Source organism: Lithobates pipiens, unplaced genomic scaffold (genome assembly GCF_037356315.1).
Source record: "Lithobates pipiens isolate NorthernLeopardFrog02 unplaced genomic scaffold, aLitPip1_a1.2 Scaffold_16, whole genome shotgun sequence".
Taxonomy (NCBI): Eukaryota; Metazoa; Chordata; class Amphibia; order Anura; family Ranidae; genus Lithobates; species Lithobates pipiens.
The window spans coordinates 131,340,305-131,357,158 of record NW_027507748.1 but is presented as its reverse complement, the minus strand read 5'-3'; the positions used below and the strand labels follow the sequence as shown (position 1 = coordinate 131,357,158).

General features: G+C 37.2%; 1 protein-coding gene across 1 annotated transcript in view; it reads left to right on the top strand.

The window, feature by feature from the left end:
• WSCD1 (WSC domain containing 1) overlaps positions 1-16,854 on the top strand; it is a 314,800-nt gene that overhangs the window by 282,564 nt on the left and 15,382 nt on the right. The window contains exon 6 of the mRNA XM_077480469.1: positions 9,380-9,557. Coding sequence (XP_077336595.1) covers positions 9,380-9,557 — 178 coding nt within the window. The remainder of the gene's footprint in view (positions 1-9,379; positions 9,558-16,854) is intronic.

Below are 16,854 nucleotides of genomic sequence, written 5' to 3'. Positions count from 1 at the left end.
TACACTGATATGCAGCACTTCTAGGTGGCATTTATTGGCACCACTGGTGGGCATTGATAGATGGCACTTGTGGGCACTGTCAGGTGGCAATGGCAGGTGGCATAGATGAGGCATAATTGCTACTTCCTCTTCAGGGCCGATGTCCCTTTCAGATGAGCCGTGATCGGCTTTTTTTTCTCCTCTTTCTTTCTCCTCTTTCTCGGCTTTTGTTTTGATCATGTGATCAGCTGTCATTGGCTGACAGCTGATCACATGGTAAGAGGTTGGGACTGGCCCCTTACTCAGATCGGTGATCACACGAATCTCAGTGCCTCCCAGAAATTCAGGTCTGCACTGTGGCCATCATTTGGCTATAGGGCGGATGTCAAGAAGTTAATTAGAAGGACTGATAGAATAATTTGTCGCCGGGATCACTTCAACCGAATGGTTTGCTGTATCCCTGGTGGTGGACCCGGTTGATAAATTACTGGGATCAGCTTGGCACGACCCAGCTGTCTTGGTCCATGTTGGAACCAATGACAGAATACATGGAAGGTGGAGGTTCCTTAACAATACATTTAAAGAACTAGGCTGCAAATTGAAGGGAAGGACCTCCATGGTGATATTCTCTGAAATATTGCCTGTGTCACGTGCAACACAGGAAAGGCAGGGGGATTAGAGACCTGAATGCATGGTTTAAGATCTTGTATAAGAAGGAAGGGTTTAGGTTTCTAGAGCACTGGGCTGAGTTTTCATTGGGGCACAACCTATATGCTAAAGATAGTTTGCACTTGAATGGAAGGGAGAGGTTTAGGGGAAGGCTGGAGGAGTATTTCAACTAGAATTGAGGGGGGGAGGGTGAATTAGAATTTAATCAGGCAGACAGGTCAGTTAGAGGTCATACATTAATGGAGGGTGGAATGGGGATAGATGGGGGGAGGGTTATGGCAGGTGACAAGAAGGTTCTCATATTGCAAACAACCACTGGAAATTGTAGTGCTATTTGTACTACTAAAAAAGATATGCTAAACACCAGAGCAAAATGTAATAATGCATTAAAGTGTTTGTTCACCAATGCCAGAAGTCTGCCAAGCAAAATAGGTGAGTTGGAAGCTCTGGTGCAGGAGGAGCTATGATGTAATTGGTATTGCTGAATCTTGGCTTCATTTCTCACATGACTGGGCTATTAATATTCCTGATTATGCACTCCTTCAGAGAGACAGGATAAAAAGGAAAGGTGGAGGTTTCTATCTCTATGGGAGAAGTGATTTAAAAATGAGTGTGAATGAGGACCTAATTGATGGAGAGTGTGATGTGGCTGAAGAAAAATGGGTGGAACTGCATATAGATGTGCATAATACAAAGTTAACCACTTCGCGCCCAGGCCAATTCTGACATTTCTCTCCTACATGTAAAATTCCTAATTTTTTTGCTATAAAATTACATAGAACCCCCAAACATTATATTTTTTTTTTAGCAAAGACCCTAGAGAATACAGAAAAAAACAGTTTCATGCTTTAAAAAAAACAAAACAGTAATGTTAGCCCAATTTTTTTGCATAATGTGAAAGAGGAGGACACGCCGAGTAAATAGATACCCAACATGTCACGCTCCAAAATTGCACCCGCTCCTGGAATGGCGCCAAACTATGGTATTTAAAAATCCCCATAGGCAACGCTTTAAATTTTTTTACTGGTTACATATTTTGGGTTACAGAGGAGGTCTAGGGCTAGAATTATTGCTCTCGCTCTAACGTTCGTGGCGATACCTCACATATGTGGTTTGAACACTGTTTTCATATGTGGGCGGGACTTACGTATGCGTTCACTTCTGTGTGCGAGCTCACGGGGACAGGGGCGCTTTAATTTATTTATTTTATTATTGTTAATTTTATTTTTTTAGTTTTACACAAAAAAAATGTATGACTTTTATTCCTATTACAAGGAATGTAAACATCCCTTGTAATAGGAATATGGCATGAGCGGACATATTTACAGTGAGATATGGGGTCAATAAGACCCCATATCTCACCTCTAGGCTGGGAAGAATAAAAAAATAAAAAAGAAAAAAATGATCCTGGCTTCCTAGCCAGATCGGCGCCGTTAATTTTAATACCGAGGCTGGGCGTGATGTCATAACATCGCGCCCAGCCTCCGAACGATCATAGAGACTCCAATTGGAGAACATGTGATGACGCTTACCCCATCTGGTTGCTCAAAAGGATTATTACCCTTGTTGAGTCTTGATTATTGGTTACAAGTTTATGTTTTCTTCGTACTGAAACTTATATCAATACAAATATACATTGTTTATGGGAACATATATGTTCATTGTTTCTCTCATTCTGTATCGATACAGTATTGTACTACCTTAACACTATTGTGCTGTACTGATATTGTTAAATTCAACTTGATTATTCAATAAACTTTGATTTGTAAAAAGAAAAAAAAAAAAAAAAGCTTTAAAAAATATAAAAATGAAGGATTGCTATCATCTTTTAAATGTTGCAAAGAATATAACAGAATATGTAAAAGGGAAATCAAGAACGCAAAAATTCAAAACAAACGACAGATTGCAAAAGAAAGTAGGACAAACCCCCAAAAATTCCTCAAATATATTAATAGTAAAAAGGTCAGGTCTGAGCATGTAGGTCCTTTACAAAATAATCTAGAGTGGGTGACTGGGGACAAAGAGGCCAAATTTTGTAAATACATTCTTCAGCTCTGTGTATACAAAGGAGCATGGGGGAGCACAAGTCCATAATGGGGGTGGCATTGGCACAGCCCCAAATGATCCGCAATGGTTTAAAAGTGATATGGTCCAGAAATATTTAGACAGAATAAAGGTGGATAAAGCACCTGGACCAGATGACATCCACCCAAAGATCCTAAAAGAATTGAGCTCTGTCATTTCAAAGCCATTGTATCTAATTTTTAGGGACTCATTAATGACTGGAATAGTACCACTGTATTGGCGTAGGGCCAATGTGGTGCCTACATTTAAGGGAGCAAAGTATTTACCAATGAACTATAGACCTGTTAGTTTAGCTTCTGTAGTTGGGAAGATACTGGAGAGCTTAATAAAAGACCACAGACGGCATGGGTTCATGAAACACAGAAATTGTCAAACAAATCAGATTTCTTTCTATGAAGAGGTAGGTAAAACCTTGCACAGAGGGTGGCTGTGGATGTAGTATACTTGGATTTTGCAAAAACATTCGATACAGTTCCCCACACATGGGTAACGTGTAAGGTCAAGTCTACAGGCTTGAAAAGATTGGTTTGTGTCAAAACTTTAAAATCATATATTTTCTTTTAGACATATTTATATTTTCTTGGGATTAAAATGTTTAAAACTCAGCTATAAGAATGTTTTCAAATTCTAAAATATATAAAGGCCATTTATTGTCATTCCCACGAGAATATCTTGAAATTCTTCTTTGCCTTGTATCATCCGTACTTCAATATGTCTACTTTTTATTTCTGGTATCACATAATTTGTCTTATATTCTGTACATGTAATTTATTTTAACATAAAATAAAAAATTTTGAACGAGAAAAGATTGGTTTGTAAATGGATAGAAAACTAGCTAAAAGACAGAATACAGAGAGTAGTGGTTAATGATTCTTACTCTGAATGGTCTAAGGTTATCAGTGGTGTACCCCAAGGTTCAGTGTTGGGACCCTTACTTTTACTATCTTTATAAATGATATAGAATCTAGGATTAAAAGTACCATTTCAGTCTTTGTAGATGACACCAAACTGCAGTGGAATAACGTCCTTACAGGATGTTGCCAACTTACAAGCCATCCTCAATGCCTTGTTTAATTGACGTTTAATGTAGATAAATGTAGTTATGCACTTGGGGGCTAAAAATATACATGCATCATACATACTAGGGGGAGTACAACTGGGAGGTTCCTTAGTGGAGAAGGATCTGGGAGTTTTGGTAGATCATAAGCTCAATAGTAGCATGCAATGCCAAGCTGCGGTTTCCAAAGCAAGCAAAATCCTTTTTTGTATTAAGGTATGGACTCCAGAGAGAGAAATATCATTTTACCCCTGTACAAATCATTAGTAAGACCTCATCTGGAATATGCAGCTCGGTTTTTGGTTTCAGTTCTCAAAAAGGATATCAGGGATATATATATATATATATATATATATATATATATATATATATATATATATATATATATATATATATTTGTGTATGTGTGTGTGTGTGTGTGTGTGTGTGTGTGTAATATATATATATAGTTGTATGCTTCTTTTTTTTTTACAATGTGTGTTTTATTTATTTAGTATGTTTTTTTTAACTGAATATAGACATAAGTGGAGTAATTAATGTTCCAGTAGTATAGGTTGAATATCAACAAAACCAGAAATTAGGGTGGTACTTGGGAAATGATTTGGAAAAAGATTGATAATAATAAATATAAAAATAATAACATATTTCTGCAGCTGCTACTGCTGGCACACTACTATGCATAATTACCTCTATACTTGCTCCTGATCATTGTAGCTGACATTTTTAGAATGTCTTTGCCGTTATTATGTTCCTCATGCCAGATGCCAGATGCCAGATGCTGCAGGCTGTTAGCTGGACACCAGAAGCATAAGATATTTGTTTTATTGTATTGTTTACCAGGATTCATGAATTAATATTAAGTACTGGTATGAAAAGAAGACCACATTTACAGGCACATGTCAAAGTCAACATAGTAGTAGATCGGTTTGGAATATGCTGTATTTCTTGGTGTCAAAGTGACCCTTTTGGAAGATATTTAAAGAAGAGTAATTGAATTCAAGTCTGAGACACGCAGAAACAGGCTTAGTGTGTAATATCTGAGTGGTAATTTCCACAGTTCTAGTTTATAAATTAGAGATGTTCCTGGGAAAATAAAGCAAAGGGATTAGAAGAACATTACATGGAGATATAATGCCAGACACCTCAACATGCTTTTCTCTTTATAAAATAATATTTAATGAAAAGTGCAAAATTGACAGTATAAAGGAGGTTTGTAAATGCACAAATATCAAATGGAAGCTTCACGTTGTAACTATCTACATCATGCATTCATGCATTAAAGCTCAACTCAGAGCTATGTGCTTATTTCCAAATCAACCCCCCTCCCACTTTGTACTTCCCAATGTGTATTTCTTGCATTTTTTTATACTTCCCTTTTTAAGATTCAAGCTGATCTTATGACACCAAAGTGTCCTCTTCATCTTCATTCCTTTTTCACACTGAGTGTTTCCCACTAATGCAGATAGCAGAGACGATGTTAGGACATCACCACTGTTCTCTGCATTAATAGTAAGTGAGAATGAAGGGTGCTATAATTAAGCATTGGGTGGGCATTTTCTGTCCTGCACTCACAATATACCCTCAATGCTGCCTTAATGTTGAGGGCTGCTTGAGTGAAACTGGGTCCTGTTCATCCCTGAAGACTGAAAACATCTAGTGGCAGAGATAATGCATGAGAAAGCTCTGAATTGAAAACAGTCATCGAAAAAAGACAGCCGGCAACTTTATAGTCCTCAAGTATTTTATTTTGCCTTTCCAGTGAGTACACAGACAGTGGCAGACGTGTTTCGGCGATACGCCTAGTTCATGATGTGTCGTAAACAAGGTTTATTGCCAAAACCCATCTCCCACTGTCTGTGTACTCACTGGTATGGCAAAATAAAATACTTGAGGACTATGGAGTTGCCAGCTGTCTTTCCTTGATGATTTTTTTGTCTTTTGGTGGATGGGAGGACACCACAGCTTAGGTATCCAGATTGCGACTTCCAGTTTTTACCTAATCTCAACTGCTCTGAGTGATGCATCATTTTGTTTGAATCTCTTAATTTGAAGGTGACTATTGCAGCCTGAGTTATTTTTGGTTTTGCTTGGGGGACCCTTTTAAGAAAAAAAATTGGACCATACAATTTTTTGTATGTAATGTACTACATGTATACTTTATGTATTCTGGACAGCCCAGTAATATTTGAAATATAGTTTGAAAAATATAACATGAAATAAAAGATCTAGTTCCCAAAATGTCTACAAATTTAATGTAGCTATTCTGGATTCAGTAGGCTCTTTCCTGTGACCACTATATAACTGCTACATTGTCTAACGATGGTACGGGTCAGAGAAAGGAACCACAGCATGTGGTGGGTGACATAGGCATCCAACACCCTTGGAACTGTCAAATGCTGAATGTTCTAAAGGGAGGCTTCAGGGCTGAAATTAGGTGAATGTAGGAAACACATATTGCCAGAGAGGCAACATATAATAGCTTTTCTATTATAGGAAAATGTTATCTGAAATTTTGTTTGCAATTGACAAGGTTTCTTTAATGCAGCCAGAATATATCTCATCCCTTATGTGGATCATTTAAAGGTCTTCCTTACCAATTACCCAAGCAAACTCATTATTTATAAAGGCTTAATCAATCCAAACTCACATCGCATATATCTAAAAAAACAAAACAAAACAAAACAACTTTTGAGTCACTGTAAGATTAGGTATCAAAATGGAAGTGATGTAGAAATAATCTAAACTTTAATAGAATCAAAAGTGAAAAAATAGAACATATATGGGTTCTGTCATAAATAGGATTAGCCACCAGGTTAAAGCATTTCCTACAGACTAAGACTGGGATGCCATTAAAGTTTATGTGCGTGTAAAGGCAGGCCTATATCTATCTATATATGTAGTGCCTGGAAAAAGTATTCATACCCCTTGAGATTTTCCAAATTTTGTCATGTTACAACCAGAAACATAAATGTATTTTATTGGGGTTTTATGTGATAGACCACAACAAAATAGCCCATAATTAGTGGAAGAAAAATTATAAATGGTTTTAAACATTTTGTACAGATAAATATGTGAAAAGTGTGACGTGCATTTGTATTCAGCACAATCAGTCAATAGAAGTAATTACAGCTGCAAGTCTTTTTGGGTATGTCTCTACCAGCTTTGCACAACTAGAGAGTGACATTTTATTCTTCTTTGCAAAATAGCTCAAGCTCTGTCAGATCTGATTGAGAGGGTCTATGAACAGCAATTTTAAAGTCTTGCCACAGATTCTCAATTGGTTTTAGGTCTGGACTTTGACTGGGCCATTCTAACACATGAATATGCTTTTATCTAAACCATTACATTGTAGCTCTGACTATATGTTTACGGTTGTTGTCCTGCTGGAAGGTGAAACTCCACCCCAGTCTCCCTAGTCTAAGTCTTTTGCGGACTCTAATAGGTTTTCTTCTAGGTTTGTCCTGTATTTGGCTCCATCCATCTTCCCATAAACTCTGACCAGCTTCCCTGTCCCTGCTGAAGAAAAGCATCCCCACAACATGATGCTGCCACCATTATTTTTCAGGTTGATGTGCAGTGTTCGTTTTTTTTTACCACACATAGTATTTTGCTTTTAGGCCAAAAAGTTAAATTTTTGTCTCATCTGACCAGAGCAACTTCTTCCGCATGTTTGCTGTGTCCCCCACACGGCTTCTCTTAAACTGCAAACAGGACTTCTTATGGCTTTTTTCAACAACGGCTTTCTTCTTTCCATTCTTCCATAAAGGTCAGATTTGTGGCATGCACGACTAATAATTGTCCTGTGGACAGATTCTCCCACCTGGGCTGTGGATCTCTGCAGCGCCTCCAGAGTTACCATGGGCCTCTTGGCTGTTTCTCTGATTAATGCTCTCCTTGCCCATCCTGTTAGTTTAGGTGGACGGCCATGTCTTGGTAGATTTGCAGTTGTGCCATACTCTTTAAATGTTCAGATGATGGATTGAACAGTGTTCAAAGCTTGGGATATTTTCTTTATAACCTAACCCTGCTTAAACTTCTCCACAACTTTATCCCTGACCTGTCTGGTGTGTTCCTTGACTTTCATGATGCTGTTTGTTCACTAAGGTTCTCTAACAAACCTCTGAGGGCTTCACAGAACAGATGTATTTCTACTGAGAATAAATTACACACATGTGGACACTATTTACTAATTAGGTGACTTCTGAAGGCAATTGGTTCCACTAGATTTTAGTTAGGAGAATCAGAGTAAAGGGGCCTGAATACAAATGCACACCATATTTTTCAGATATTTATTTGTAAAAAAAAATTGATTATTTTATCATTTTATCATTATTTATATGCCATTTTGTGTTGGTCTATCACATACAATCCCAATAAAATACATTTACATTTTTGATTTTAACATGTCAAAATGTGGAAAATGTCAAGGGGTGTGAATACTTTTTCAAGGCACTGTATGTATGTGTGTGTGTATATATATATATATATATATATATATATATATATATTTTTTTTTTTTTTTTTTTTTTTTTTTTTTTTTTACTGATAAACGTTTGCACTCTTGCATCAGTAAATATTTGCACCTACTTTGGGTGCAAATGTGGTTTAGATTATTCTTGCTGGACTTCACGGGCAACAGCTACTATGAGTCTACACAAAAGTAGCAAATACACATGAGAAGTAAACAAAAATGTATAATAAAATCATCAAACCATTGTAGTTATTAAAAAGGAGAAAAAACACTTCTCCATATTCATGGACATCATACAACAGTCCGCTTATAAACAACTTGATGTGAAATTGTACAATCTAAAGTGGTAAAAAGTCATCATCTCACTCTGCAGGACCTCTAACTAACTCCTGGCACATGTGGCTGTATTCTTATCACAAAACTGTTCTCAATGGTTTAGCCTTTTCCGAATTATTGTCATGGCATACATAAAGAAAATATGGTTACTCTATAATCATTATACACATTTCATGAATTACTACTTATAAGTGTTTTCTTTCTGATTTATTTATGAGCTGTTAGTTCTGCAGTGTAATAAGCAACTTTGCCTGACCATAGAGTTGTCTTAAAATACCAAGCCATACATACATTGCTCCATCTTTTTGTGTTGCCTGTATAAACCAGACACTTTAACTGTATCTACATTGCCCTGTGGAAATCTATCAGGTTCAAACCTATATTGAAAAATGATCTTTAGTGAATCACAGTTTGAAGCTAGTTGCTACAGGGCAGTACAGACAGTCCTTTGATTAATAAGGCCTAGTTTGATCACTTCTATTGTGCTTTCAGTCAACATCCAATATGGGATTTTATCAACTAATGGTATTTCTGTAATAATTTTATTCTGAAATACATATTGAAATGTGCTGGGTAACCTTGCTTTTTATTCTGGCCTAATTGCTTACTGGAACTAAAAACTGTTATTACATTTAATCTTATGTTAAGAGACTTGTTATCATTCTATTGCTGAAAAACATATTTTTTAATAAATCAAAAGAAAGTAGCACATTTTGCTTTAAAGCTGGCATCTTCTATCCTGCTTATGTTTAATTTTTTATCTTCATATTTTCTGAACACAGGAATATCCTTTGGCAATTATCCGAGTGCTGGAATGCTTCTGTGGATACCCTACAGTTCAGTTTAACCTTTATGAACGCTTGGATGACTCTTTGTGCACTGGGTCTCTGAATGACAGCATTGGATCAGAGGTCCTGAGGGAGGACAGCTATTGTTCTGTCTACCAGACTCCCATCCAAGGTAAAATCAACATTTGTTGCCTCATTTAATTACTAGTACAGATGTTAAGCTGTGAATTTAGAAAATGGTGTATAACACAATATGGATTATATTTACAAAATATCATTTTTATGTTAAAACTGAAGTTGTTATAAAAGGATCTCCACTTGCGCTTGTTAAAAAGGAAACGAGAAAAAAAAAAAACTTAAACACAGACCTTGCAGTAAAAATACAAAACACATTGTGCATTGAAAAAAACTATTACTGTAGACATACTTACCTTTCACCCATGAAGCCTAGGCAAGGGTAATGTCATTTTCCTTCTGGCATCATCCAAAAATACAATGCATCCGGAAAGTATTCACAGCACTTCGCTTTTTCCACATTTTACAGCTTTATTCCAACCTAAACCTTTCAAAATTTTGGGAATTTAGCTTGCTATGGTAATGAAATATATTGATATGCTAAATGCTACCTTTTGAAACATGACAGAAAGAAATTAAACTTTGAAACTACAACACTACAATAATTCTTTTCAATTATTGGATCCTTTTGATACAATATTTGTGCACCTTTAAGGACTGCCTTTTTTTAAATCACTTAGTACTAAAGTATATGAGTGTTTTCTAGATATAAGGACCACCTAGCATTTCATTATTACTGCTCATTCACTTTGCAGTTTTCTGCATGATAGGCTCAATCAACACCTCCCAATAGGCTCGCAATTTATCTCCCACATTCTACTTCTTCCTTAATTGGGTTAGCCCACTGCCAGCCATTAATAATTAGTGAATTTAGGGGATTTATAAGACCCCACTCTATCAAGTTATATCTTAACAATTAGATTTTTTGACTGACTGTTGGCTAATGCAATCCGGATAGTGTTCAGTGTTGTCCTGTAATGTTTTATGTCTGTCTTGCTTGTTGATATGTTTATGGTAATTAATTTTTTGCCCTATTGGATTTAAGGAAATTGCACTATTTCTAGTTTAAATCTTTTGATATAAGAATGTACATGTGTAAATGTAATACATTTAATATATATTTTTTATAAACTCTAGTTCGATTTAATTTTTTGCTGCTAAAAGTACCCGGTACTCTCTATAATTGGGTACCACCCCTTTTTCTTTACTTCAAAATGGATTACATTCATAACTGACCTTAAAATTCTACAAACAATGTTAAAGAAGTTAGTTTGAAATCTTTGCAAATTTATTAAAAATAAAAAACAAAAAAAATCCTCAGTTTAGGCCAATATGTATTCTTCTACATATTTTTGGTAAAAAAAATTGCAATAAGCGGATATTTATTGGTTTGCGCACAAGTTATCAGGTCTACAAAATAAGGGATAGATTTATGGCATTTTTATTATTATTTTTTTTATTATTAGTAATGGCAGTGATCTGCGAATTTTATCATGACTGCGACATTGCGGCAGACAGATCGGACACTTTTGATACAATTTTAGGACCATTGGCATTTATATAGCGCTATAGTGCTATAAAAATGCACTGATTAATGTGTAAATGTCACTAGCAGGGAAGGGGTTAAACACTAGGGGACGGTCAAGGGGTTAAGTGAGTTCCCTGGGCATGTTTTAACTGTAGGGGGGGTGGGCTCAATAGGACATGACAGAAATCACTTTTTCTGATCACTGGGAGCAGTAGATCCCTGTCATGTTGCTAGGCAGAACAGGGAAATGCCTTGTTTACATTTCCCCATGATCGCGGGCCACCGTGATGACGCATCAATGTACGGGTACGTTGTTTTGCGCACCCGTGCCACTTTTATGACATATATCGGGATGAGCCAGTTAGCAAGTGGTTAATCAGGGAGGTGACCAAGAACCCGATGGTCACTCTGACAGAGCTCCAGCGTTTCTCTGTGGAGAGAGGAGAACCTTCCAGAAGAACAATCATCTCTGCAGCACCCCACCAATCAGGCCCATATGGTGCAGTGGTCAAACGGAGCCACTCCTCAGTAAAAGGCCCCTTACAGCCCACCTGGAGTTTGCCAAAAAGCACCTGAAGGACTCTCAGACCATGAGAAACAAAATTCTCTGGTCTGATGAAACAAAGATTGAACTCTTTTGCCTGAATGGAAAGCGTCGTGTCTGGAGGAAGCCAGACAGCACTCATCACATACTTCTTTCACATTGTCATTTTTGGTGTATTGTTTGTAGAATTTTGAGGCAAATAATGAATTTAATCAATTTTGGAATAAAGCTGTAACATAACAAAATGTGGAAAAAATGAAGCTCTGTGAATACTTTCAGGATGCACTGTATAGAAACTGTGGGTAAGGTAAGTAAATTTCCTCTATTTTTTTGAATAATAAAGCTATTATGGGTATAGAGACCTTACATTTTCCTGAAAAATTTGCTTTAAAAGCCTTGTGATTAGACTTCAGCTTGTAATAAGAGCAGTGTGTACAATAAGCTATTGTTAAGCATTTGCAAAGTTTTCAGTTTTCAAACAGCTTTCTTTAAGTGGGTGGTGACATGCTAAAAGACAGTTACAGACCATGTGACATGGATAATGAAGCAATAATAGTGACAAATTCATCAACAGGAACGTCATCAGGAACCGAGCTTCCTGATGACATAGTATTACGAAACGCATGTTGAGGTGCCTTCCGATAACATCACTTCCGGGTTCCGGTTTGTCTCTCAGCATCAGTGGAATGCACGCCAACCTTCTAGTGTGAGCTGAGCACCAGCATCCATTGAGGGCTATTCCTAGTGTAGGTACCATCCAACAGCAGGCATTTGTTATATTTTTTGGCATTTAAAAAAAAACGATATTACGCTATTGATCCTCCTCTTGTCTTCTTTCCTCCATGTTGGAGAGGAGAGTAAAACACAGAAGTTATCGGACCCATCTTCAGTCTACTTTTTCCAGTACTCCTATCTAGCGATCCCAGACCTTATTTTTAGTTAAAGAGGTCATGGAAATCTGGTGATCAGGTTTTCCATTAGAGCACATTGGTTGTGATTTGGATTTTTCTCAAGTGGTGGATTGTCTGCACACTTCTGATTTGATTCATCAAGTTTATGTTTAGATCATTCACTTAAATACTCATGGACATTTTCTTTGCTGATTTTTATTATTGCACAATTTTTTCATTTGAATTACTGTAGAATTTTGGATTTTTCACTTGGAGTTTTTTATTGTCACTATTATTGATTCATTATCCATGTCACATGGTCTGTAACTGTTTTTTAGCACATTACCACTTAATGTTATTGTTTAGCGCCCCCCTATCCACACATTTCACATTGCATAGTAGTTTGTCTACATTGTTTTGAGGAGCAGCTTTTATAGTTTTTATCTTTTTGGTGCAAGGTTAGGTTTTTGTCATCAATCCCCTGTATAGCAGCACTCAGGAAGGTGCAGCAATAGGAGCCAGTCAGTTGCGCTTCAGTTCATGTGACCTGGCAAAGAACATTGGGCAGAGAGCCAAACTATTTGTATTGTTTAAAAGTCAGACCACCAATGTTGTTGTGCTTTTATCTTTTAGGACTAGATAGAAAGAAATATGAATCCTTTTGTAAGTAAAGCAACTCCCATATATTTTTACAAGTGCCAGCCTTGATTAAAAATAACACCACTAATATATCTGTCACATGGTTGTTAACCTTTAAAATCTATATATCTGATTTATTAATCAGAAGATATGATATGAGTTAAATGAAAATTTCAATGGACAAGGAGGAAACATTTTAACATAACACCACTTATTAGAGTAAGTTAGAGGTCTATCTAATACACAGAAAATATCTATAGTCTTAAGCAGGGGAGTAAAATATTAGGTTAAAATACAACAAGAATACAGATTATATTCATCACAATAAAAAACAAGACATATGACGAGCAGGTATACCTTTAAGTGCTGGGAGATGATCTGATAATTTACCGATCTTACTGGTCCGGGGCCCCGGTTATTTTTCATCTACCATCTATCTTTGTGTGAGTCCCACTAATAAAGGCCCATCTCTCATTGACTTGCACAGGACCACCCTGATTGGTTAGCACTCTCCTCCCCTGGGCGTATCTCTTCCAAGATTGGTCAATTTCCTTATAACTTAATTTCCCCTCAATAGCACCTCCTCTTTTGGGTTTAATTGGTTAGTGATAACTAGTCTGAAGCCAAATCAATTAAAGAGGAAATCTTCTCTTGAATAGGGCACTTAACTATGCCCAGTCATAGCCAGGGTAAATTGTCCATTCCTGAACAGATCAAATAAATATTTTAAGCATATCAACCACCCTTTGAAATGGATTAATGGTTGATTAGCACGGAAGAATACACAAGCCTTTATCTAGCAAATTAATTCGACCCCGTACCGACTACACACTCAAATGGTATCTTTTCCTGGGCCATTGAATACCAAGTTAGGTAAACAGCAGGGCATCTCCCTAACACAATTAGCATACCTGTAAGCCAAAAGGAACTGTTAATTGAATTACATACTCCAGCCAAAAGTCTGTTCATGTATTTGCTCACATCCAGCCAAGTTAACCTAATACTTACTATAAACCTTCTTTATTTCTTATCCTAATATATACATCTATAATAAAAATATTCCCAGTTGCTAATGGAGATTACTCATAAACTCCTCATAAGGCAACATGGTGCAGGCTACATCCCCCAGGACTGCTTCTTTGCTTTACACTTCCCCCTGTTGTCCAGTACTCTATGTGAAAAGGCACCAATCTGCTGTTTATGTGTATAGAATTCAGGGTTTCTGCCACATACAGAGCCCCAGCAAGTGAGATAAAACAGAAGGAAGACAGCAGCTGGTGGAGGTCAGAACCCAATGCTGAGAGAGTGGGTTTTGTTTCTTTTTCACATGGGAAGGCCCATAAAGCATTGGACACAAAGCCAAGAATTTACTCTAGGCCAACTTGTGTTAGAGAAAACCTGTGGTTAAGGCACTATGTATTCTGCCAATGCTGCTGCTATCCTAGTTCCTAGGATGTTATGTTGATCTTATGGCTTTGATACTTTATTAGTCACTGATTTAGAACAAGATCTAGAACATTTTCAGATGTTTTTTCAGGTCAGTGACTTAGAAAGTATGGAAGCAATTATGTCATGCAGCCACATGTTGAAGAATGACAGACCTGGTACATCTAGTATGCCTGATTCAAAGGCATGTAATATAAGAGTTCAAAAGTATGTAATAATAAAACAAGAAAGACAAAAGAGTAAAATAAAGGTTTGTAAAAATAAAATTTTATAATTCAGAATGCAACACACACACGTTGGTCACACATACAATACATATTAGGTATTTCTATGCATGCCAAAGTAAGGGAAATAATTAGAGAGGCAGTTATGGTTAACTTATATGCTGTAAAGATTTTTTTAAAGCATCACTTATGGCAAATTTGGGGTATTGCCGTTTGTCCCATTTTAAGGCCATGCACAGCTTTAAGTCTTCACATTTTTGCTATCTATTTACTTAACTCAGTCTCATCTTTTATGTTTTACAGAAAATGTGGAGACTTTATTGTGTTTGTGGCACTAAACTACATCTAAATATGTTTTGTTCTTGCTTTCAAAAAATATATTTTTTTGCCATTATAAGTGTGTTTTCATGTAAAATACATGTGCATTTTAGCATGTGTGCAAAATAAAAAGAAAAAAGGCACAGGCAGCGAAAAGGTTGAAAGTTCATGCAACAAATGCACAGTAAAAGATATTGTGCTGGGTCTACTAAAAAAAATTGATTATTGACTTTTTGCATCATCTTTTTAAGTATTGTCAACTAAAATTATTTTTGTCTGACTCATTAGATTTTTCATGTTTTAAACTTTGTTGTTTTAAGTAAAGCCAGCTAATGTTTTTTAAGTTTATAGACCATAGTGTTTTAAGTTAGGAATACATAACTTAACTTGTCTGGAACTATAGTTTTAAGTAAAGCCAACTCAATTTTTCCAGTTTTTAGATCATAGGTTTAAGTAAAGCAAACTCAATTTTTCCAGTTTATAGACCATATGTTTAAAGTGGTTTTCCGGCCAAAATTTGACTTTTTACTTAAAAATAACCTATCATACACAAACTTAATGCATTCTAGTAAAGTTAGTCTGTAAACAAAGGTCCGTTTTGTTAGGTTATTACAGCATTTTGTAACTTTATAAACTTGCAGCAGACCGTGGCCATCTTAGGTTTGGGCATCTGAAGCCAGACTGTATTTCTTCCTGGATCTCAGCCTTGCAAATCTCACACATGCTCAGTGCTACACAAGCAGTGAAATAGGTTTCAGGTCAGGTTTCCATAGCAACGGCAGTGCCAGAGGAAGTTGCCACCCCTTAGCTATGCAAACCTCTCCTCCCCTCCCCTCCTCTCCCCAGGAACCAGGAAATATACTGCATTTATAACAACAACAAAAAACAAGGAACCAAAAGGAAGGAGGCTTATAAATATACTAATTGTAAATTAAATCATTTGCTTCTGTGCAGATATATCTAGAGAACAAGAGATATATAGCTTGTTATATATGTATCTTGTTATGTGTGTATATGTATATATCTTGGTGTGTGTGTGTGTGTGTGTGTGTGTGTGTGTGTGTGTGTGTGTGTGTGTGTGTGTGTCCAGCGGCTACTTTTTTCTGTACAGCTTTTCAATAATAAAAAAAAAATAATAATAATCTCAGCAACAAAATTCATTTACTTGTACTGCTGGCGGATAATACTGACTGGTACTTGTACTGCTGGCTGTAACACCCCTTTCACACCAGGGCGTTTTGCAGGCGCTATAGCATTGGAAATAGCGCCTGCAATCCGCCCTAAAGAAGCTGCACCATTGTGTGTAGTGTGAAAGCCACTACAGCGGTGCGCTGGCAGGACATCAGAAAAAAATCCTGCCAGCAGCTTCTTTGGAGCGGTGTGTTTGTCTATTGCGGCGTATTGCCGGCGGTTTTAACCCTTTCGTGGCCGCTAGCGGGGGTAAAAGCGCCCCGCTAGTGGCCGAAATCTGGCGGTAAAACGGCGCTAAAAATAGCGGTGTTTTACCGCCGACGCAAAGGGCAGTGTGGTGTGAAAGGGGTCTTACTGGTGGCAGTTACTGCTGGTTGGCTCTGGTACTGGCATCCAAATCGCGGGTTCCCATGCATTAGTGTGGCAGAAAACAGAAGCATGCGGCTGCTTTAGAGAGCAGAGCGGATGCTTCCTGTGACAGGCGGGAGTACATTTGGTATCACTCCGCCTGTGAAGGAGCTGGCGCTATACAGGAAGCATCGGCTCTGCTTCCTCTAGCGACAGCTCCGTTCTTTACGCTGATGCTCGGAGATGGCGGGTCGGGCAACCCGCAA